At 47.6% G+C, this 23,863-nt stretch overlaps 2 protein-coding genes across 5 annotated transcripts in view; both read left to right on the top strand.

Annotated features, from left to right (window-relative positions):
* Positions 1-3,941, top strand: part of WDR45 (WD repeat domain 45) — a 7,065-nt gene extending 3,124 nt beyond the window's left edge. The window contains exons 6-11 of the mRNA XM_073639919.1: positions 312-406; positions 1,010-1,089; positions 1,164-1,372; positions 1,578-1,679; positions 3,395-3,540; positions 3,645-3,941. Of these exons, the coding sequence (XP_073496020.1) occupies positions 312-406; positions 1,010-1,089; positions 1,164-1,372; positions 1,578-1,679; positions 3,395-3,540; positions 3,645-3,754 (742 nt within the window). The 3' untranslated portion in view covers positions 3,755-3,941. The remainder of the gene's footprint in view (positions 1-311; positions 407-1,009; positions 1,090-1,163; positions 1,373-1,577; positions 1,680-3,394; positions 3,541-3,644) is intronic.
* A 14,549-nt stretch (positions 3,942-18,490) lies between these two features.
* LOC141153100 (RIB43A-like with coiled-coils protein 2) lies at positions 18,491-22,446 on the top strand. Of its 4 annotated transcripts, none has more exons than XM_073637780.1 (8): positions 18,491-18,595; positions 19,681-19,810; positions 19,883-19,964; positions 20,121-20,465; positions 21,112-21,230; positions 21,302-21,529; positions 21,815-21,981; positions 22,262-22,445. In XM_073637780.1, exons 2-8 carry the CDS (start codon positions 19,694-19,696, stop codon positions 22,341-22,343), a joined length of 1,140 nt encoding a protein of 379 aa, XP_073493881.1. In that variant the 5' UTR covers positions 18,491-18,595; positions 19,681-19,693; the 3' UTR covers positions 22,344-22,445. The 4 variants fall into 4 exon arrangements, with proteins under 4 accessions (XP_073493881.1, XP_073493880.1, XP_073493878.1 ...); XM_073637779.1 differs by lacking the exon at positions 18,491-18,595 and adding an exon at positions 18,655-18,807 and having other exon boundaries at positions 22,262-22,444; XM_073637777.1 differs by lacking the exon at positions 18,491-18,595 and adding an exon at positions 18,661-18,818 and having other exon boundaries at positions 22,262-22,443.
* The last annotated feature ends 1,417 nt before the right edge of the window (positions 22,447-23,863 follow it).

Raw genomic sequence — 23,863 nt, forward strand, 5'->3', positions numbered from 1 at the left:
CTTTTGATGATATTCTAATTTAGTGAGCTGCAGCTGTATATGACTGTTGAGTTAGTTTGGGTTAAGACACCGTGGCCCGTCCGGACTGCACGCTCAGTATATGGACATTTGAGTTTGGCTTAAGGGGAGATGACCAAAGTGTACACCCTCTGATCGAGCTGTGATGTATATTGTGTATATAGGGGGCTTACAAGCTTTTTTTTTTCCCTCCAATCCAAAATGAAAGAAATTTTCCAATAATCTAAGGCCGACAAGTGTAGAATTTCTTCAGATCTGAAGATGTTTAGAACTAACAACGTTCAACTTTACAGGATTGTCATCGTAGTGAAAAACCGAATTTACGTCTACTCCTTCCCAGATAACCCGACTAAACTCTTTGAATTTGATACAAGAGACAACCCTAAAGGTAAGGAGCTCCTGTAGGTATAAAGTATCTGAGGTTCTCTGTATGGCAGGAGATTATCACTGGGGGACTAGCAACCTGCTGCCATGTAGTCCTCCATATTCATGAGCTCTGTATAACCCCTCCCCTTTACTGATTGGCTGCTTTCTGCCTATGCACAGTGTACCTAAATCAGAGGTGTGGGTGGGGTTTTACAGTGCTCAGCATTCAGAGAACAGCTAGATCTGCAGCAGAGAAAACAGATCTTATCCAAACTGCAGCCCAGTATAGTAAGTGACATATCACTAGAGTCAGGGTCTGTGCCCCTACATCATGTTGCTCTCAAATAGGGGATGACAGATTCCCTTTGAAAACAAGCTGCCAGTGTTTCCATCTATTGCGCACTTATTATGGTGCCCTTCAGTGGGCTCACAGTCTGGGTCAGACCGACAGCATTCATCAGATGCCATATTATGAAGGAATTCTCACGTAAAACCATTGCTTCCCTGTGTGGTAATCTCCCGCGCACAGCACCATATGGCGGCACACTGCGTGCCTCTGCACTGTGTGTTGTGGTCTCTTTTCCGAGGACTTTCTATGACTCTCGGGTGGTCTCTCCTCCTGCAGGCCTGTGTGATCTCTGCCCCAGTATGGAGAAGCAGTTGTTAATCTTCCCAGGACACAAGTGTGGCAGCTTACAGCTGGTGGTGAGTCCACGTGGGAGTATGGGGATGTGTCAGTACCGTGGTATCCCGTGTCCATGTTCTTCCTCTGCTTTCAGGATCTGTGTAACGCCAAACCCAGCAGCTCGTCCGCCCCGTTCACCATAAACGCCCATCAGAGTGAACTGGGCTGCATAGCGGTCAATCAGCAGGGGACCCTGGTGGCTTCAGCCTCGCGGAAAGGCACCTTAATACGGCTCTTCGACACCCAGACCAGGGAGCAACTAGTGGAACTACGGCGTGGTACCGACCCAGCCACTCTCTACTGGTACGTGGCCCGTCCTACCCCGGATGCTGCAGTAATAACTGAGAAATATCACAATTCTCTTCCCTTGTGATGTTCACAGACTCAGCCTGCTTCCATTGGTGCAAAATATCCTTTACTTGTCGTATGGGATACGGGATGGGTGCCGCAGCTATAGAAATCCCGCATTGGCGTCCTATTAACACTCAGATTTCCCTTTTATCTCCAGCATTAACTTCAGCCACGATAGCTCCTTTCTGTGCAGCTCCAGTGATAAAGGCACGGTGCACATCTTTGCTCTGAAGGACACGAAGCTGAACCGGCGTTCTGCGTATGTATCCGGCTCATACTGACCATATACTGTGATATCCCAATGATCCACAATCCTCGGGAGAAGTAAAGCGTTGGATAATCAGACAATCCAGATTTTGCCAGGCCATGCTCGTCAGTGTTTTTTTGTATCATATATTTTGGAGTAATGACTGCCTTGTTTCCCATCAATCTAAGGCTAAGTTCCCACAGTGCTTGTTTGGTGCATTTTTTTTTTTATGCGTATTTTCTGCACCAGTACTTTATTCAAGGTATTTTTTATGCAGTTTTTGTCACTTTTTGGCAGGTTGAGTTTAAAATAAAACTAGTTTGTTTTGGAAACTTCCTGCGCCCTAGCCATCCTCAAACTTTACTGATAGTCAGCTGTGGTTACACGCAGTCCTTACTGTCCTTGTGCTGCAGAAATGCAATATAAACCCATATGCAGTATTTATCTGCACGTTTTCCCGCATCTTTTTTATAGCCTATGGGGAAAATTGTCAAATAAACTGCAAGAGAAACTGACTCGCTGCAGAATTCAGAAATCGCACCGCAGGTCATTTTCTTCACCTTAAGAAAAATACACAAACAAAAATAGTGTGGGGGCTCCTTTTTTTAACCCACCCCATCAGCGCCCTGAGATCACGATTGTGTATCAGACTCTGCCGGCTCTAGCAGCCTGTTCAGAAGTTACCAACGTTTAGGGGCAAAAATAACATTTTTTCTTTACTGTTATGTCACTTTGCTTTAATTCCTGAAAAGCACCGGAAGGGTTAATAAACTACCTGTAAGCCATTTTTAATACATTGAGGGGCGTTGTGTTTAAAGTGGTCTCACTTTTGGGGGTTATTGCAATATATAGGACCCTCAAAGTGACTTCAAAACGGAACAGGTCCCCCCCCCCCCAAAAAAGAAATAATTTTGTACATTTCCTTGAAAAAATGACTGCTACAGTTTTAAAGCTTCTAACATCCTGACACAATAAAAGAACATTTTCCAGATGGTGCTGATGAGAAGCAGACATGAGTGTAATATTACTTAACTATTTTTTTGTGTGGTACAGCTCTCAGGATTAAAGGGAATAATCATTGAACTTTTGAAAATTGATACATTTTTAGACATTTTTGTCAAATTTTGAGATTTTTATAAATGAACACAAAACATATCGATCTAAGTTTCCCATTATCATAAAATATAATGTAAAAAAAAAAAAAAAATCTCAAAATCACTGGGATATAAAGAAACATTCCAGAGTTATTGCCACATAAAGTGACACGTCTGATTTAAAAAATCTGGCCTTGTTACTAAGGAATTAAAAGGGTCGATACGCTGTGTTAGCATTCATCATGCATTGGATGAATATTAAAGGGACTATCAGCACAGAATGACTGTTCAAACCAAGCACAGGCGCTCAGTGCTCCATGGTGGGACCAATCATTTAACCACCTCCTTGGGTTTCCATCTATCTCCACCCTTCTCTGGATCTATAAAGCCAGAGCTGTCAATCAAAGAAGAGGAGGAGGGTGAAGATAGGTGGGAAGATGTATATAGATGATTGGCCCTGCAGTGATTCACCGAGCGCCTGTGCTTGGTTTGAGCAGTCATTCTGTGCTGATAATCCCTTTGATTTTCGAGACAGTTTTGCTCACCTGTGGACAGAGGTACCTCTCTACAGTATATGTTGTAGTTCTGCAATGAATACAAACACAAATTTACTATTGCAATCTCCTGATTCAGGTTGGCACGCGTTGGTAAAGTTGGTCCCATGATCGGCCAGTACGTGGATTCCCAGTGGAGTCTGGCCAGCTTCACCGTGCCCGCAGAGTCCGCCTGTATCTGTGCCTTCGGCAGAAACACTTCTAAGAATGTGAACTCTGTGATAGGTGAGTCTGTGATGCCACCCGCGCTGCCAGCCTCACCATCCCCCCCCGCTGCCAGCTTCACCCCTGGTAGGGAATGACATCTTACCGAACCTCTTCTCTCTCAGCCGTCTGCGTGGATGGAACCTTTCACAAATACGTCTTCACGCCGGAAGGGAACTGTAACCGCGAGGCCTTCGACGTATATTTGGACATCTGCGATGATGACATTTTTTAAGCTGCTCATTAAGTGAGCTGAAGAAGAAGGGGTCAGCACGGATACCCGGAGGGGCCGCCCCAGTGTATAGGCTCTATGGGAGGCGAATGCTGCGCTTATACAGTATTATTGTACATAGGTTGTAAGTTATTGTATGTAACCTCAGTGATTCAGATAAAATTATTGTAATAAATATACGTAGCACTAAGGATAGAGGAGTCTTATCTGCCTCTAACATTACACTATCACCAGTAATCACAGCTCTTAAAGAGGTATTCTATTTATTACATAGTCATTCCCATATTCATAAAGGGACAGTTCTTGTAAATGCAAGCAATCTACTGCTTATTAAAATGTTCATCTGTCCTTGAAATATTATCTCCTTTTGTACACAGTTCATTGCCTTGGAGACCGACCACCGCTGTTAGAAAGCAAAACGTGAGAAGTGCTTACAAGCTTTTTTTCTATTGAGCTTGGAAGCGCTGTTTAAGCTGCCCAGGATCACTGGAGCGCGCTTTTACCTCCTAATCCCGGCCATCGTCAGCACAGTACTTACAAGCTAGACAGCAGTGTTGGTCGATCTCCTAGGTATCAGTGGTGGTCGGTCTTCTAGGCAAACAAAAGAAAAGTTTTAATATCTCAAAAACGGCTGCAAATTTTAACCAGCGGTAAACGGTTTTCTATTTTCAATATCTGCATAAAGATTTGAATATCCCTTTAAGTTTGTTTCTTCTGTAGGCTTTGGGAGGGTAAATATAACAGCTATACTCGTCCACTGCTGTTGGTCTTTTTTGATGTCATGACTACACCGCACGTGACCGCTGCAGCCAATAGCTAATTTTCTTGTTTTTTTTTTTTTTTACAAGCTAAACCTATAAATGCCCTTTACTGCTTGAAGCCTTGGTACAAATGGTCAGAGGTCGGACGCCAATGTCCTAGTTCAGTTTGCCCCAGATAATTATCTACCCTTCCTCCATGTAACAGCATGTACCCTTCTTTGCAGTGTTGATCTCCATCCATTGTTCATGTTCTTATCACTAATCGCATAGCACCAGGGCTAGTGACAGGAGGGAGGCCACCGTCTTGCTGCTTAGATTTAGGGGTGTCACTGCTGTTCTGAGAGTCCCATAGACTTTAAACTGGGCAGCAGCACATGTGCTCGTCCACTGCTGCCTGCATAATTTGGCTCATTGCTCCCCTGTAGTGTCAGCACCTGTAATATTACTGACTGCAAAAGAGTCTCAGGCCAGCACATACTAGAGAAAGTGCAAACAGAGACATGTCCATCTTGAGACTGTAGAGGAGTCTCAGGATGGTGCTCACTGACGGTGGGAATATGTGAGCTGTCGGAACAGATACGGCTCTGACTCTTGAGAAATGTAGTCTAGAGGCACAGAGGGAGAGCTGGCAGGAAGCTCAGGATGTAAACAATAGACCACTGAGAGGGTTGCAGGGGGATAAATGGAGGATAAAAAAGGAAAATAAAAGGTAGCGGGAGTTTGGAACTCATTACAGTGACAGTCTTTTTCTTTGTGCCTAGAAAACTCATTTAATTCATTTTTAGAACCAGACTTAAAATCATAGGTTTGTCATGAGGATGCAGGTTTAGTACCTGTAACTTTTATCACTGATAACTCAAGACTATAGCAAGTGAGCAAAATGATTCGCAAGACCCTGGTCCAGCGGCCATGGCAGTACTGTATGGCAACTATAGTAGGGAACTGAGAAATTGCTGACATTCTCAGCCCTTCTTCTGATCAGTAGGCCCTTACCTATTATGATGTGCGCCATGACATAGAGAGGCCTGCTAATCAGAAGAACTGGTGAGGATGTCGGCAGGTAGTAGGAAGTTTACTGTGCTCGGGACCCTGCTTCAGAGATCCATAGGAGACTACTCCCATCTTTCCAAACTACACAGCTGTTCCCTGTCACTTGCTACTGTAGGCCAAATCTCTGGAAACTTCCATGGACCGCTAATGCAGGGATTGGCCGCAGGTCTCCTAACCGGAGCATGACCGCTTCATGTGTTTCTATGAGGTAGTCACGCACGGGTCAGTCTGTGCATTGCGGATTCGAGTTTTGCATGAACGTCTGCATGAGCCCTTAGGGTTTTCCATTACGATGTGGAGCAAACCTACTAGAAAAGGGAAAAAAAAACACTACAGGCAAAGGGAGGAGCACGAGAAAGGAACTCTTTTTGAATCCCAGTGTAATGCTCCGACCCCTTACTTTAGACCCAGCCTCATATCGTGCATCACTTTCCTCCGGAGCGCCCCTTTCAGGTCTAATTACAGTAAGCCGGGTGTTATCTAGTGTCTGTAAGACATTTATTTTGTATAAAATCATTGCTCAGGCATATAAAGCATTATGGTCCCAGTCCAGTGTGCAGGAGTTACCTATCTAGCAGCAGAATGGAAAGTCTTTTCTCTACAGCGGATTAGGAGGAGTCGGGCTGCGCAGGTCCGAATCTGTCCATCGTCTGCACCACAAGGGAGAGATGCTCCAGAAAAGAGCTGACGGACACTCGGAGGATACGGGCCTCATCTGCTGTCCAATGTCTGCAGGAATAAAACAGGAGGGGTCAGTCTGTAATAGACAAATATGTGTATATATATATATATATATATAATATATATGTCAGAACGTGAGACAGAATGGCATCCCCTCTGGTGCCCACCATAGCTGGATTCTTCGGTTAAAAAAAAATAAAGAATTTAATAAAAATAGCTAATAAGCATATTCAGTACTGCCTTGTCCGAAAAAGTCCAATCTATGGTCATATAAAATTATTTAACCCATTAAACATAAGAAAAAAAATGAATGGAATATCAGAATATTCATCTCATACAGTAGATGCTAAAAAAAATTTTTTTGAAATGGTAGAATCTTTTTTTTTTCTTCATTTTTAGTCTATGTGCCACCCAATAAATGGGAACCCAAATCGGCACAGATAAAAACTACAACTTGCACCACCCAATAAAAAAACAACAACAACGAGCCTTCATACAACCCCATCTACACAAAAAGAAAAATTAATTGGTCTCGGAAAATGGCGACACGAAAGAATCAAGCCACTGATTTAATAGAAAATAAAAAAGCCTATACCAATTTGGTACGGCCGTAACCTATCGTGGAAGAGTCTCCTATAGAAATAGTTATGGCTTTTGAAAGAAACAAGAAAAAAAGTTATGAAAATTGGCTGCGGTTGGAAGAAATGGGTTAGGGTGACACTTATGTTGCTGATGGCCGCAGGACGACGTCCGGGTTACCACTTACACATGGAGGACGTTGTCTGCGACGCTCAGGGTCTTGCTCACACCTCCCTTTCTTGGTTCTGCATCTGGGCTCAATGAGTTGTGGGCGATTTGGGCCTCTTTGGAGCACGGGAAGGGCACATGAAGCCGGCTGTACTGTGGTTATGGAAGAAACGAGTAATTCTGTATTTCACCAACACTGCCCCTGACCTAAACCAGATCACATCATGAACTGCAGTGTTAGGTGATAATAACGCATGTAAAAAAAACCGCAAGTAACCTAATTTACATGATAAGTGCCGAAATGGTGCAGAAATTCTGCAACATCAGAAAACACACCAAAAGCTCACTGTGGGAACCAGGGCTGTGGAGTCTGTATAAAAAGGACCGACTCCTAAAATATATAATACATTGGGTACAGTAGTTCAATGCAGTTCGTGGGGAATATTTTTTCATAAGAATTTGGGAAAGTTATGAAATGTCCTATAAATGTCTGTCCTATTCCTGATCTAAGGGTCTAGACTTTTAGCTGAGATGAATCTGTGCTACAGTAAATTTATCACTTAACCACTTCGCACCAGAGCCTGTTTTTGCCTTCGTGACCAGGCCAATTTTTTCAATTCTGACCACTGTCACTTTATGAGGTAATTACTCTGGAACGCTTCAACAGATCCCCCTGATTCTGAGACTGTTTTTTCGTGACATATTGTACTTCATGATAGTGGTAAAATTGCTTCGATATCACTTGCATTTATTTGAGAAAAAATCAGAAATTTGGCGAAAATTTTGAAAATTTTGCAATTTTCAAACTTTGAATTTTCATGCCCTTAAATCAGAGAGATATGTCACACTAAATAGTTAATAAATAACATTTCCCACATGTCTACTTTACATCAGCACAATTTTGGAACCAACGTTTTTTTTTTTTGTTAGGAAGTTCTAAGGGTTAAAAGTTGACCAGCGATTTCTCATTTTTCCAACAAAATTTGCAAAAACATTTTTTTAGGGACCACATCACATTTGAAGTGACTTTGAGGGGCCTTTATGACAGAAAATAAGCAAAAGTGACACCATTCTAAAAACTGCACCCCTCAAGGTGCTCAAAACCACATTCAAGAAGTTTATTAACCCTTCAGGTGCTTCACAGGAATTTTTGGAATGTGGAAGAAAACAATGAACATTTAACCTTTTTTCACAAAAATGTTACTTTAGACCCAATTTTTTTATTTTCACAAGGGTAACAGGAAAAAATGGACTACACAATTTGTAGTGCAATTTCTCCTGAGCACGCTGATACCCCATATGTGAGGGAAAACCACTGTTTGGGTACATGGCAGGGTTCGGAAGGGAAGGAGCGCCATTTGACTTTTTGAATGTAAACTTTGCTTGAATAATTAGCGGACGCCATGTTGCGTTTGGAGAGCTCCTGATGTGCCTAAACAGTGGAAACCCCCCCCACAAGTGACACCATTTTGGAAACTAGACCCCTCAGGGAACTTATCTAGATGTGTGGTGAGCACCCTGAACCCCGAGGTGCTTCACAGAAGTTTATAATATTGAGCTGTAAAAATAAAATTTTCACATTTTTCCCACAAAAACGTTTCTCATCCCTTAATTTTGCAATTTCATAAGGGTAACAGGAGAAATTGCACCATGCAGTTTGTTGTGCAATTTCCCCTGAGCGCGCTGATACCCCATATGTGGAGGAAAACCACTGTTTGGGCACACGGCAGGGTTCGGAAGGGAAGGAGCGCCATTTGACTTTTTGAATGTAAAATTTGCTTGAATAATTAGTGGACGCCATGTTGCATTTGGGGGGGCCTGATGTGCCTAAACAGTGGAAACCCCCCACAAGTGACACCATTTTGGAAACTAGACCCTTTAGGGAACTTATCTAGATGTGTGGTGAGCACCTTGCACCCTCAGGTGCTTCACAAAAGTTTGTAATATTGAGGCGTAAAAATAAAATTTTCACATTTTTCCCACAAAAACGTTTTTCATCCCCTAATTTTGCATTATCATAAGGATAACAGGAGAAATTGCACCATGAAATTTGTTGTGCAATTTCTCATTACAGGGAATCTTCCGTCATGGGTTCCGTCTGAATCACGTATTTCAGAGATTTACACGGAAACTCTGGTGTAAGTGATCAGCGCAGAGCCATACTGCGATCTTTGGGAGACATAATAAATGAGTAACCGGTGAAGAATTGGTTTCATTTATTTTTTACGCCGTTCCTCGTGCGGTATAAGTGATGAGATTACTTTATTCTTCGGGTCGGTGCGATTACAGCGATACCAGATTTATATCAGGTTTTTATGACTGACAGCTGTCACACACTAAAAGACGCTTTTTTTTGCAAAATCTAGTTTTTGCATCACCATATTTTGAGAGCTATAATTTTTCCATATTTCGGCCGACAGAGTCATGTGATGGCTTGTTTTTTGCGGGACGAGTTGACATTTTTATTGGTACCATTTTTGGGTACGTGACATTTTTTGATCGCTTTCTATTCCGTTTTTTGGGAGGTAAAATGAACAAAAAACAACAATTCAGGAATTGTTTTTTGAGGGTTTTTTTTATGCCGTTCTGCGTGTGGTAAAAGTGATCAGGCAGCGTTATTCTTCGGGTCAGTACGTTTACAGCAATACTACACTTGCTGTATATTTTTTTTTTATGTTTTGGCACTTTTACACAAAACAATTTTATAGAAAAAGTATTTTTTTTACATCGCTTTATTCTGAGAGCTATAACTTTTTTATTTTTCGGCTGATGGAGCAGTATGACTGCTTTTTTTTGCGGAACAAGATGACGTTTTCAGTGATACCATTTTTATTTCCATTTTGCTTTTTGATCGCATTTTATTCCACTTTTTGTTTGGCGATATGATGAAAAACCATAGTTTTTTGCTCCGTTTTTTATTTTTTTAGAGTGTGCACAGAAGGAGTTAATTAGTGTGACAGCTTTATAGATCAGGTTGTTTCGGACGCGGCGATACCAAATATGTGCACTTTTTTTGTTTTTGCATAAATATACAGATTTATTGGTTCAATATTTTATTTATTTATTTTTATTTATTTTGTGATTTTTTTTTTAACAGTTTGAAAACATTTTTTAGACTTTTTTTTTTACATTTTTACTTAGTCCGGTATGGGACATTAATTTTTATTTTTCTAATCACTGTTCTCATGCAATGCAATAGACATGTATTGCATTGCATGAGAGCTCAGCTGACAGTTTTACACTGTCATCATCTCCTGCTAGACTCAGCTGCAGGCTGAGTCTAGCAGGACACCGTACATGGCAGACCCGGCGGTGGTCATGTGACCTCCGGCTGCCATGACAACGGCAGGTCCTCTCAGACATCAGGGGGCCGTCGGAGAGGTAAGTGGACGACCCCCTCTCCTCTCACTATCTTCTAAATGCCACGATCACTATAGATCACGGCATATAGAAGATAGCAAAGGGTTAACATCATTGGGACCTGATCCAATCAGGTCCCGATGATGTCCCCTGTCAGAGCTGTCGCTCTGCACCGCACCCGTAGCGCTTGCAGGACCCTGGGGGTCCTGAGGGCTGCGGGACCACCGACTGTTTATAAACGTCGGCGCTGCACAGAGCCCAGCAAGCGCCGACATTTATGTACAGTGGGCGGTCGGGAAACAGTTAAACATGAGCCATGTATGAGGGAGTCGGAGTCGTGGAGTCGGTGTCATGGAAGAGTTGGAGGTTTGGCTTACCGACTCCACAGCCCTGGTGGGAACGTCGCCTTACAGTCAATGGCCTCGAAAATAGATACCGAATCCCGTTTTTCAGGATTTAGACATAAGCCCCAACGCTGGTGTGTGTATACAATGTGATGTGCCATAGCCCAATTCTGGCGGTCTTCAACGGTGTTCTAGGCTAAGTGATCTGGAAAAAAAAGAGTTAAAACAGCCTAAGGCCACATTCACACATTAAGTATTTGGTCAGTATTTTACATCAGTATTTGTAAGACAAAACCAGGAGGGGGTGAGATATACAGAAGTGGTGACGTGTTTCTGTTATACTTTTCCACTCCTGGCTTTATTATTACTATTTATTTATATAGCGCCATTGCTTCCATCGCGCTGTACATAAGAAGGGGTTACATACCAAATACAGATATCACTTACAGTAAATGACTAACAATGATAGACTGGTACAGAGGGGAGAGGACCCTGCCCTTACAGGCTTACATTCTACAGGATGATGGGGAGGGAGACAGTAGGTTGGGGGGGTTGCAGAGCTCTGGTGTTGTCGAGGTGGCAGAGGGGTCATTGCAGGCTGTGAGCTTGTTTGAAGAGATGGGTTTTCAGGTTCCGTCGGAAGGATCCAGGTGTGGTGGATAATCGGATGTCTTGAGGCACAGAATTCCATAGGATGGGAGATATTCGGGAGAAATCTTGGAGGCGATTGGGTGAGGAACGAATAAGTGTGGAGGAGAGAAGGAGGTCTTGGGAGGAACGGAGGTTACGTGAAGGAATATATCGGGAGATTAGTTCAAAGATGTACGGAGGAGAGAGGTTATGGGTGGCTTTGTAGGTCAGTGTTAGTAGTTTGAACTGGATACGCTGGGAGAATGGGAGCCAGTGAAGGGATTTGCAAAGGGGGGTAGCAGAGGCGTAGGGAGGCGAGAGATGGACCAGTCGCAGGTAGGCTACAGAGGAGGATGTTGCAGTAGTCGAGGCGGGAGATGATGAGGGCATGCACAAGCAGTTTAGTAGATTGAGGGTTGAGGAAATATTTTTGAGCTGGAGACGACAAGAGGTGGAAAGAACTTGGATGTGGGGTTTGAAGGACAGGGCAGAGTCAAGGGTTACTCCGAGGAAGCGGAGTGTCAGTACAAGGGAAAGAGTGATGTAATTTATTGTGATAGAAAGATCAGATGGAAAAGATATGCGAGATGGAGGAAACATGATGAGTTCAGATTTGTCCACATTGAGTTTGAGGAAGCGAGAGGAGAAGGAGGATATGGCTACTAGACACGCTGGGATTCGGGACAGCAGAGATGTGACATCTGCGCCAGAGAGGTAGATCTGGGTGTCATCAGCGTACAGATGGTACTGGAAGCCATGGGATTTTATGAGCTGTCCCAGGCCAAGGGTATAGATTGAGAAGAGTAGGGGTCCTAGTACAGAGCTTTGAGGTACTCCAACAGAGAGAGGGCGAGATGAGGAGGTAGTGTGGGAATGGGAGACGCTAAATGTGTGGTTGGAAAGGTATGAGGAGACCCAGGATTAGGGCAAGGTTTTAGTTTACAAATACTGACCAAATACTGAAGGTGTGAACATGGCCTAATAATGAAGCCATATACCGCTGTCGGCCGGGGCGGCTTCCCTCATCACTATCACCGTGTACAGATTAGAGCAGGGGTCTCAAACACGCGGCCCCTCCGGCTGCTTCTGGCGGCCCGCAGGCACAGACCCTGTAACGATCGCGGCTCTCTCCAGCAGCCGCCGACATCAGCGCTGTAGTCCAGTGTATTGCCGCGCAGAGACCGGCTCTCTGCACAGCAATACCAGTGTCAGCCACCGGCCTATCAGAGACCAACAGCTGACCTCTGCGTCCCAGCGCAGCGGCATATGACGTCACTGCCATGTGCAGATGTCAGCTGCTGGCCTCTGATAGGCCGGTGGCTGACACTGGTATTGCTGTGCAGAGAGCCGGTCTCTACGCGGCAATACACTGGACTACAGCGCTGATGTCGGCGGCTGCTGGAGAGAGCCGCGATCGTTACGGGGTCTGTGCCTGCGGACCACAGGTGCAGAAAGGACGCCGAGGGAACGGAGGACAGGTGAGAATCTCTTTTTTTTTCCTGTCATGTGAAATACAGCACACAGGACCTGTGCTCAGTATGGGGGGGGGCACTGTGCGCAGTATGGGGGGACAGGGACCCTGACCGCAGTATGGGGGACGGGGACCCTGCCCGCAGTATGGGGGAACGGGGACCGCAGTATGGGGGGACGGGGACCCTGACCGCAGTATGGGGGGACGGGGACCCTGACCGCAGTATGGGGGGACCATGTCTGTAATATGGGGGACCATGTCTGCAATATGGGAGACCATGTCTGCAATATGGGGGACCTGGATGGGGGACCATGTCTGCAATATGGGGGACCTGGATGGGGGACCATGTCTGTAATATGGGAGACCATGTCTGCAATATGGGGGACCTGGATGGGGGACCATGTCTGCAATATGGGGGACCTGGATGGGAGACCATGTCTGCAATGTGGGGGACCTGGATGGGAGACCATGTCTGCAATGTGGGGGACCTGGATGGGAGACCATGTCTGCAATGTGGGGGACCTGGATGGGAGACCATGTCTGCAATGTGGGGGACCTGGATGGGAGACCATGTCTGCAATATGGGGGACCTGGATGGGAGACCATGTCTGCATATGGGGGACCTGGATGGGAGACCATGTCTGCAATATGGGGGACCTGGATGGGAGACCATGTCTGCAGTATGGGGGACCATGTCTGCAGGATGGGAGACCATGTCTGCAGGATGGGGGACCATGTCTGCAGGATGGGGGACCATGTCTGCAGGATGGGGGACCTGGATGGGTGACCATGTCTGCAGTATGGGGGACCTGGATGGGAGACCATGTCTGCAGGATGGGTGACCATGTCTGCAGTATGGGGGACCTGGAGGGGAGACCATGTCTGCAGTATGGGGGACCTGGAGGGGAGACCATGTCTGCAGTATGGGGGACCTGGAGGGGAGACCATGTCTGCAGTATGGGGGACCTGGAGGGGAGACCATGTCTGCAGTATGGGGGACCTGGAGGGGAGACCATGTCTGCAGTATGGGCGACCTGGAGGGGAAACCATGTCTGCAGTATGGGGGACCTGGAGGGGAGACCATGTCTGCAGTATGGGGGACCTGGAGGGGAGACCATGTCTGCAGTATGGGGGACCTGGAGGGGAGACCATGTCTGCAATATGGGGGACCTGGAGGGGAGACCATGTCTGCAATATGGGGGACCTGGAGGGGAGACCATGTCTGCAAGATGAGGACCAGTTCAAAAGGTGTATAGAAAATAAAATGGTATCACTAAAAATGTCACTTTGTCATGCAAATAATCCAGCCCCCCAAATTAAATGTTTTTCCGTGTGCGGCCCATATGCCCAGCTGAGTTTGAGACCCCTGGATTAGAGGGAGCAGTGCTCTACAGCTGTTCTTAAACTACAACTCCCAGCATGCCCACACTATCATTGGCAGTCGGGCATGCTGGGAGTCAGTCTCGTAACAGCCGGCAGAACATTGTTACACAAAGCATCCGTACAAATGGGAATTACCCTTTCAGCAATTGTCCCCCAGGTCTGGCTGACCAGGACATGCTGTACAATAACCTGCATGCAGTTCACTTGCACCCCAGGGGTTCGTACCCGACAAGGCGAGGGGTCCGGCGTCAAGAAAAAGTCTAAACCTAGGACGTGATGTGAATGATGCCCTATATATAGCAGTAAAAACAGGAGCAGTTACTATAGCAACCAGACTCCTGCTCTCATCTCTCTAGGATTCTTAGCAAAATTAAAGCAGCCACCTGATATGTGCAGTACACAGCCAATCAATTTCTCCCGCTTGCATACATTTTTGCAACCAAACAAATGTCCCTCCCTTCACTCTAGAATATAAAGGTCTAATACACCAGATGAGACACCACAAGCAGAGCCCCTAATACTGTAATATCGCCCCTCATTCTCCACACCACGTAGAAGGATACAACTGCAGCGCGCCCGCCGCCATCTTACGTTCTGGCAAGAGGATGTACAATAGAGAAGGCGCGAGCAGTACAGAGCGACATCTGCCTCCAGTCAGTGGAGGACTTCTTGCTGGTATTTTACAAGGATTAGTCTGCCGCCATCTGCTGGTGGCTGATGAAAGTGCATCTAAAAGATAACGTTATGGAAGTGCTCCCGTGCCAGGGTTATAATAAAAATGATGAAAGGAAAACATGGTCAATTCAATTACTTTGTCGTCATTTTGGATGTGTCAATAAGGAATTAGTCTACTTAGGAGGTGGGTCTGACTTCACAGAGTGAACCCCCATTTATTTAGTGACATTCATGGGTGAGAGATAGGACTGAGGAGCCATAAGGGGTGGTGAGCGCCAATAGTTTCATGGGGTTTGTGGTAGGGAAATCATGGAACAATGATGACAAGCTAGTAGAGGATCTTCTTGGTGGGGGGCACTGAACAGTCTAGGTGGGCTGCAGGTGGTCTATAGTGTTACCTGTGGAAAGATGTGAGGTGATCAATGGGAGTTAGAAACCATGGGTAGGAGTTAGATATGACAGGTGGTAGAAAGTTTCCACAGTGGGTATATAGGTGTCACAGGAGGTAGATAGGTGACACAGGAGGTAGATAGGTGTCACAGGAGGTAGGTGACACAGGAGGTAGATAGGTGTCACAGGAGGTAGATAGGTGTCACAGGAGGTAGATAGGTGACACAGGAGGTAGATAGGTGACACAGGAGGTAGATAGGTGTCACAGGAGGTAGATAGGTGACACAGGAGGTAGATAGGTGACACAGGAGGTAGATAGGTGACACAGGAGGTAGATAGGTGTCAGCTGTCAAGTGCTGGAGTATGGAGGAGACCCGAGTGCGCCCCACACAGGGCAGGCGCCGGCTGTATCTCTCCCTTTAGCAGGAAGGTGCCGGCTGTATCTCTGCCTCTAGCAGGAAGGCGGCGGCTGTATCTCTGCCTCTAGCAGGAAGGCGGCGGCTATATCTCTGCCTCTAGCAGGAAGGTGCCGGCTGTATCTCTGCCTCTAGCAGGAAGGCGGCGGCTGTATCTCTGCCTCTAGCAGGAAGGTGCCGGCTGTATCTCTGCCTCTAGCAGGAAGGCGGCGGCTGTATCTCTGCCTCTAGCAGGAAGGCGGCGGCTGTATCTCTCCCTTTAGCAGGAAGGTGCCGGCTATATCTCTGCCTCTAGCAGGAAGGTGCCGGCTGTATCTCTACCTCTAGCAGGAAGGCGGCGGCTGTATCTCTGCCTCTAGCAGGAAGGTGCCGGCTGTATCTCTGCCTCTAGCAGGAAGGCGGCGGCTGTATCTCTGCCTCTAGCAGGAAGGTGCCGGCTGTATCTCTGCCTCTAGCAGGAAGGTGCCGGCTGTATCTCTGCCTCTAGCAGGAAGGCGGCGGCTGTATCTCTGCCTCTAGCAGGAAGGTGCCGGCTGTATCTCTGCCTCTAGCAGGAAGGCGGCGGCTGTATCTCTGCCTCTAGCAGGAAGGTGCCGGCTGTATCTCTGCCTCTAGCAGGAAGGTGCCGGCTGTATCTCTGCCTCTAGCAGGAAGGTGCCGGCTGTATCTCTGCCTCTAGCAGGAAGGCGGCAGCTGTATCTCTGCCTCTAGCAGGAAGGTGCCGGCTGTATCTCTGCCTCTAGCAGGAAGGTGCCGGCTGTATCTTTGCCTCTAGCAGGAAGGTGCCGGCTGTATCTTTGCCTCTAGCAGGAAGGTGCCGGCTGTATCTCTGCCTCTAGCAGGAAGGTGCCGGCTGTATCTTTGCCTCTAGCAGGAAGGTGCCGGCTGTATCTTTGCCTCTAGCAGGAAGGTGCCGGCTGTATCTTTGCCTCTAGCAGGAAGGTGCCGGCTGTATCTTTGCCTCTAGCAGGAAGGTGCCGGCTGTATCTCTGCCTCTAGCAGGAAGGCGGCGGCTGTATCTCTGCCTCTAGCAGGAAGGCGGCGGCTGTATCTCTGCCTCTAGCAGGAAGGTGCCGGCTGTATCTCTGCCTCTAGCAGGCAGGCGCCGGCTGTATCTCTGCCTCTAGCAGGCAGGCGCCGGCTGTATCTCTGCCTCTAGCAGGCAGGTGCCGGCTGTATCTCTCCCTCTAGCAGGCAGGTGCTGGCTGTATCTCTGCCTCTAGCAGGGAGGTGCCGGCTGTATCTCTGCCTCTAGTAGGCAGGTGCCGGCTGTATCTCTGCCTCTAGCAGGCAGGTGCCGGCTGTATCTCTGCCTCTAGCAGGCAGGTGCCGGCTGTATCTCTGCCTGTAGCAGGGAGGTGCCGGCTGTATCTCTGCCTCTAGTAGGCAGGTGCTGGCTGTATCTCTGCCTCTAGCAGGCAGGTGCTGGCTGTATCTCTGCCTCTAGCAGGCAGGCGGCGGCTGTATCTCTGCCTCTAGCAGGCAGGTGCCGGCTGTATCTCTGCCTTTAGCAGGCAGGTGCCGGCTGTATCTCTGCCTCTAGCAGGCAGGTGCCGGCTGTATCTCTGCCTCTAGTAGGCAGGTGCCGGCTGTATCTCTGCCTCTAGTAGGCAGGTGCTGGCTGTATCTCTGCCTCTAGCAGGCAGGTGCTGGCTGTATCTCTGCCTCTAGCAGGGAGGTGCCGGCTGTATCTCTGCCTCTAGTAGGCAGGTGCTGGCTGTATCTCTGCCTCTAGCAGGCAGGTGCCGGCTGTATCTCTGCCTCTAGCAGGCAGGTGCTGGCTGTATCTCTGCCTCTAGCAGGGAGGTGCCGGCTGTATCTCTGCCTCTAGTAGGCAGGTGCTGGCTGTATCTCTGCCTCTAGCAGGCAGGTGCTGGCTGTATCTCTGCCTCTAGCAGGCAGGTGCTGGCTGTATCTCTGCCTCTAGCAGGCAGGCGGCGGCTGTATCTCTGCCTCTAGCCGCAGTGATCAGAGCTGGCTCCAGTTACTGCTGTTTAGCTACTTAAATGCCAATGTCAATCTCTGACAGCAGCTTTTAAAGGGCAGTGTTTGTTCAGGCGCTCTTTGTCCCCTCCCCATGGGTGCCGATGGGTTGCTATACCTTCAGAGTTCTGCCATCTAATCACTGCTGTGAAGCCTGGCACAGGGTGGGCCTCATAGGAGCCCGTGATACTGCAGTACTGAGTGTATATAGGGTACGAGCGATCGCTCCCCTATTGATAGTAAAAAAAAAAAGTTTGGAAAAATATAATAAAAAAATCAACAAACATAAAAGTTGTAATCGGCCATCCAAAAATAAATGTATAAACAAATTGTAAACAAATGAGAATCTTTGGTTTGGAAATATAAAAGAAGCCAATGCGGCCATTCTTCAGACACCGCAACTTTCCCTAAAATGCAATAAAGATCAATAAAATGTCTATAGGGCTGAATAAAGGCTTCTCAGGACTCGGTGCTCCATGGCCGCCGCCGGCGAACCTCCCCCAGCGCCTGATGTGATTAGTCAGCCCGGTGTGATGTCATCGTTATGACACAACGCAGGTATGATGTCACGCCAGGGTCGGGGAGGCTGCAGGTAGGAGGAGGCTCTCAGGCCCTGGTGTGGCGGCCATGGACTGCTGAGGTGGCTGCAGGACCAGGGCCATAGTTGTATCCTATGTGCTCCAAAATGGCACCAATAAAAACTATTGCTCAAAATGGCAGCATTGTGATGTATGGATGACAATGCCGTGTCATTACATCAGGGGGACATGTCATCATGTCGTGACAGTGGGTGCTGGGGCTATCGGGAATGGTCACTTTACGTAGCTATAGTTACAGTGCATCAGTTTACACGGGTCACGTGACAAGCAGCCGAGGGACAGAGGAATATTCCATTGGTGTTTGAAACGGGGGGGGGGAGGTCACTGCCAAAGAACCTGCGTACGAGGCCAAAGGTATGTCTGTAAAATATAAATGATCCTGTTCAGAACTGCAGTAACCGCTCTCCCTTCATTAACTTCGCTTATTTGCCTGTGGAGGAGAATAGTGGTACGGTCCGTTGCTATAGCAGCGAATGTTGCTGGTGACGGATCTCCAGGACGTGTAGTCTGATAGCCAGTTACTTATAGATTGTATGCTGAAACTTGTAGTCCCACATCAGGATCAGGTGTGTAGAAGGTATGCTGAGACTTGTAGTTCATCATCAGTTATGGGATAGGCATGCTGAGACTTATAGTTCCTCAGTTATGAAGTAGGAATTCTGAGGCATCTGGTTCTTCATCAGGTGCATAGAAGGCATGGTGAGACTTGTAGTCCCATATCAGGTATGCAGAGGGCATGATGAGACTTGTAGTCCAATATCAGATATGTAGAGGGCATGACGAGACTTGTAGTACCTAGCAAGTATTTAGTGAGACTTGTAGTTTCTCACCAGGTATGGAATAGGTATGCCGAAACGTATAGTTCCTCACCGGGTGTGTAGAAGGCATGCTGAGGCTTGTAGTCCCATATCAGGTATGTAGAAGGCATGCTGAGGCTTGTGGTTCCCATCCATACAGTGACCCTCGTACATCAGTTGTGGAGTAGGCATGCTGAGATTTGTGGTTGCTCAGGTGTGTTGTAGGCATGCTGAGGCTTGTGGTTCCTCAGTTATGGAGTAGGCATGCTGAGGCTTCTGGTTCCTCAGTTATGGAGTAGGCATGCTGAGGCTTGTGGTTCCTCAGTTATGGAGTAGGCATGCTGAGGCTTCTGGTTCCTCAGTTATGGAGTAGGCATGCTGAGGCTTGTGGTTCCTCAGTTATGGAGTAGGCATGCTGAGGCTTGTAGTTCCACCGTTATGGAGTAGGCATGCTGAGGCTTGTAGTTCCTCCGTTATGGAGTTGGCATGCTGAGGCTTGTGGTTCCCATCTGTACAGTGACCCTCGTACATCAGTTGCAGAGTTGGCTGTCGGAGACTTCCATTGTAGTCTAGCTCTGCTGGGCCTTGTAGTTCCACATCGTTCAGTATACAGTGACATTTCCTTTCTCCCCACCCCTGCAGCTGACCTGCAGCCATGTATAAGCTGGATCTCCCCTTAGATGTGAAAGAAGTCGCCGCCATTGAAAGGAGAAGAAACAAGGAGCAACAACGACAAAGCCGAATATTCAATGCCAGAGTCCGGACCATCGGGGTGAGTGCGGTGCGGCTCCCCGAGGTGAGGTCTCTGATCACGGCTGCCAATACTTATGGCCTCTTTGTGTAGGTGGATGTGGAGTCTCTGGAGAAGCAGGTGGAGGAGAGGAAGACGATGGAGAGGACGGAGAAGGCTCGGGAGGAGGCGTTCGGTAAATATTACTGAGTATCTGTATGGGATCAGCCCCATTGGAGTGAATGCTGCCAAGCTGCAGTACCAGACACAACCTGTGGAGAAATGTGGTGCTGTTTTCAAAAGAAATATGGTTACGGATCCTTTAATGTTTTTTTTCTTCCTGGACCCACAGATGCAGACAGAGAACATGATGATAAAGTGGCTGTGATGCTGGAGCAGAGCGAGCAGAAACTGTCCCGTGATCTGGACCGGGCCGTCCAGAATTACAGGGAGCAAAATCAGAAGCCCGAGACCCGGAGGGAATTCGACCTGTACGATCCAGACGCTCTGAAGAAGGACAGACCGGCCCGAGTGAGCGACGACGACCCCCGGTGTGGAGCCGCCAGTCTGCAGAGGTTTGCTGGGGAAGACCTGAGCCAAACGAAGCGGAGAGACATGCAGACGGAGATGACAAAACAATGGCTGACGGGGCAGATGGACGAGAGGAAGAGGAGGGAAGCGCAGCAAACATATGCAGGTCAGAAGGGTATTCCAAGTCCTACCCTGCTTGTTTAGTGCCGGCTGTGGTATGCAGCCCGCATCTGCCTCAACAACAGTGCAGAGCAAGTTCAGATGGCTGCTGTTTAGCCGCTGCTTAACCTAAATGTCGCTGTCAATTACATCCTTTCAAGCTCCCGTCGACCCTCCCCATCCTGGCACACATGCGCTACACCCCCCATGTTATCCCGGGGTGCCGATGGGTCGCCATAGCAGATGGGGGCCCCCTTGTTGCCATGTGGGTACTCCTTTGAAGCCGAGCTGCAGGCTGGTATTTGTAGGAGACGATGGTATTTGCTATACTGAGACTTCACAGTGTACAGTACGAGTGATCAAGCGATCGCAGGTTTCCGGCACCTTGAATTAAAATATAGCATAAAGTGAAAATAAATTAAAAAAATATATATATATAAAAAAAAAAAAAATTAAAACCTGAACCTATAACAGTCCATACAGGCTGCTTACATTAATACCAGAATATTATGGAATTACTATGTAAGCAATTCTTCAATACATTTATGTTAAAATATCTGATAGTTTGATTTTTTTTTGTTATATTATGGAATTGCTGTTTATGCATTTCCCCAATGTAATCAGATCTCTGACTTTTTCATTCATTGCCGCAGATAATCTACACGACAGGAAACGCGTGGAGCTGGACGAGAGGGCCGAGCACCTCGGCAGGATGGAGGGAGCGTGCCGGAGGGCAGTGGACATGGCCACCAATCACTTCAATCAGGCCTTGGTGAGTGGCCCGGACGCTCCTCGTGGGCAGGGAGATACTGTAGTGACCGGGATCCTGTCCTCTTGGTCCAGGCCCTGGAGGTGTCAGAGCGCAGGAGACGGCACAAGCAGCAGGAGGAAGATAACAACTTTGCAGAGATTTACAACCACCTGAGCGGAGACATACTGACGGAGAATCCCGCAGCGGCCGTCAGCGCCTTCGGGCCACATCGCGTTGTGCCGGATCGTTGGAAGGGGATGAGTCCGGAGCAGATCAAAGCCATCTTAGATATTCAGAAGCAGCAGTGCCAAGAAAAGCAGGTACCGCCCGAAATCCTGAGCAGTGTTTCTCCAATATGGCAGCTATTGTAATACATCTCAGACATGCACATTGTGCTCCATAGATGTCGGTCCCATCTTCAGGACCTACATCTTTCTTGAGAACGTCGCCCCGTCTTTCACTGCCAAAAAGGAAGAGGTGACCGCTCATGCCGGCCCCCTCCACTCACTTCTATAGGGTCCAAGTGTTTGCGATGCGAACATCCCCTCGTGCTGCAGACGGTTCCTAGTACTACTTTACCGTAATCCCATTTTGATGTTTCTCAGAGGCTGAAGGAAGAGGAGAAGCAGCTGAACACGGAGTGGGACCGGCAGCGAACACTGGCAGCGCGCGCCGCCATGAATTTAGAACAGCAAGAACAGGAATTCAGCAGGGAAACGAGGAAGCGGCTGGATGGGTATAACCAGCAGCTGAACCGGGAGCAGAGGGCACAGTGAGTCGCTCAGCACGTGTTTACTATGTAATCTGAGAGCAGCACGATGTAGGGGCTGAGACCCTGATTCCAGCGATGTCACTTCTTAGGCTGTTTTAATACAATCAGTGTTTTATCAGCAGGAGATTATCAGTACAGGACTAGGTGTCTCGTGCCTCCTAGTCCAACCCCTCCCCCACCACTGATTATCAGCTTTCTATCAATGTATAGAGGATTTCCATAAAGCATAAAAAATGCACATGTACATACAATTTATCTAATTTTTTTTCTTCTTTTGTAGCCAAGAGTATCTGGATAATGTGGTTTACACCAACAACCCCACTGCTCACTACCACAGTCAGTTCAACACTGTCAGCCGCTGACTGTCTCCTGACCTCCGGGAAGCATTTATATTTATATAGCGAGGGTCCGGTGTATGGTAAACCGCTGTCATTTATCAATAAAGATAACTGTGGACAGAGTCTCACTTTTGTATTCAGTGTGAATAGACTCTTACATGTAATCTACAGCATGAAGCTGCCACTGACAGTTTGGAGTATCCACCAATCACAAGAGATGATGGGCACAGATCACCTCCTCCACCCTCCCTGCACAGTGACCTCCGCATAGATCTCAGAGCGTGCGTACAGGGCTTTCCCATAGAAGTCATCGGGAGGCAAACTTATTAAGACCGGTTTTCATATGCCTGTGATAGTTATTGGGCTATAAGCTGTCCCTCCTGACACCCCGTACACAGGAACACTCGGCCTCCACAAGAGCTGCGGCTGCACTCCTCTGGCCGTGGCTTATCTCAGAGCAGAAAAAAAGAATCGGCCATTGGAAATCCAATGATCCTTCCCTAACAGGAGGTATGAGAGTCAGGAGGCCGCCACATACATGAAACTGATATCAGCGAGTTCAGCACATTTTAGTCTAATGTGTACGGTGATCTATAAACTGATTTGTGTTGGTTTAAAATGCCTCAAAATAATTTTTTTTGCGTATTTTGGTGCGTCCTTAACTATTTCTCGACTGCCTATAAACATCCAGGCGGCCACACTCCACACTGTACTCAGTATTGACGTTTGAGAACGTCAGTGCAAAGTATGCATCATGTAGGAGATTGTGCAACTGTGAGGGCGGGGAGCCGGCTGTCAGACACAGCCAGACTCCCCACAAAGAAGACCTCACATCCATCCTGTAATAATGTCCCCCGTCCTGGCCTCTATCCTGTAATAATGACACCCCCCCGTCCTGGCCTCTATCCTGTAATAATGACCCCCCTGTGCCCTGGCCTCTATCCTGTAATAATGACCCCCCAAGTCCTGGCCTCTATCCTGTAATAATGACCCCCCCCCCGTCCTGGCCTCTATCCTGTAATAATGACCCCCCCCCATCCTGGCCTCGATCCTGTAATAATGACCCCCCCCCCCATCCTGGCCTCTATCCTGTAATAATGACCCCGCCGTCCTGGCCTCTATCCTGTAATAATGACCCCCGCCCCCCAGGCCTTTATCCTGTAATAATGACCCCCCCCCCTCTGGTCTCTATCCTGTAATAATGACCCTCCCGTTCTGGCCTCTATCCTGTAATAATGACCCCCCCCCCGTCCTGGCCTCTATCCTGTAATAATGACCCCCCCCCTAGGCCTTTATCCTGTAATAATGACCCCCCCCCCTCGTTCTGGTCTCTATCCTGTAATAATGACCCTCCCGTTCTGGCCTCTATCCTGTAATAATGACCCCCCCCCGTTCTGGTCTCTATCCTGTAATAATGACCCCCCCGTTCTGGCCTCTATCCTGTAATAATGACCCCCCCCCCCCGTCCTGGCCTCTATCCTGTAATAAAGTTGCCCATCCCATAATAATGTACCCCATCCTGTAATAACGTCCTCTGTCCTGTA

This window comes from Phyllobates terribilis, unplaced genomic scaffold (assembly GCF_046119375.1).
Source record: "Phyllobates terribilis strain yellow unplaced genomic scaffold, ASM4611937v1 Scaffold_7__3_contigs__length_470593459, whole genome shotgun sequence".
NCBI lineage: Eukaryota > Metazoa > Chordata > Amphibia > Anura > Dendrobatidae > Phyllobates > Phyllobates terribilis.

Coding starts and splice junctions, on each gene's coding strand:
- LOC141153100 (XM_073637780.1), top strand. CDS start 19,694: ATGTATAAGCTGGATCTCCCCTTAGATGTGAAAGAAGTCGCCGCCATT. Junction 21,530..21,814: donor AGCAGTGCCAAGAAAAGCAG/GTACCGCCCGAA, acceptor GATGTTTCTCAG/AGGCTGAAGGAAGAGGAGAA. Junction 21,982..22,261: donor AACCGGGAGCAGAGGGCACA/GTGAGTCGCTCA, acceptor CTTCTTTTGTAG/CCAAGAGTATCTGGATAATG.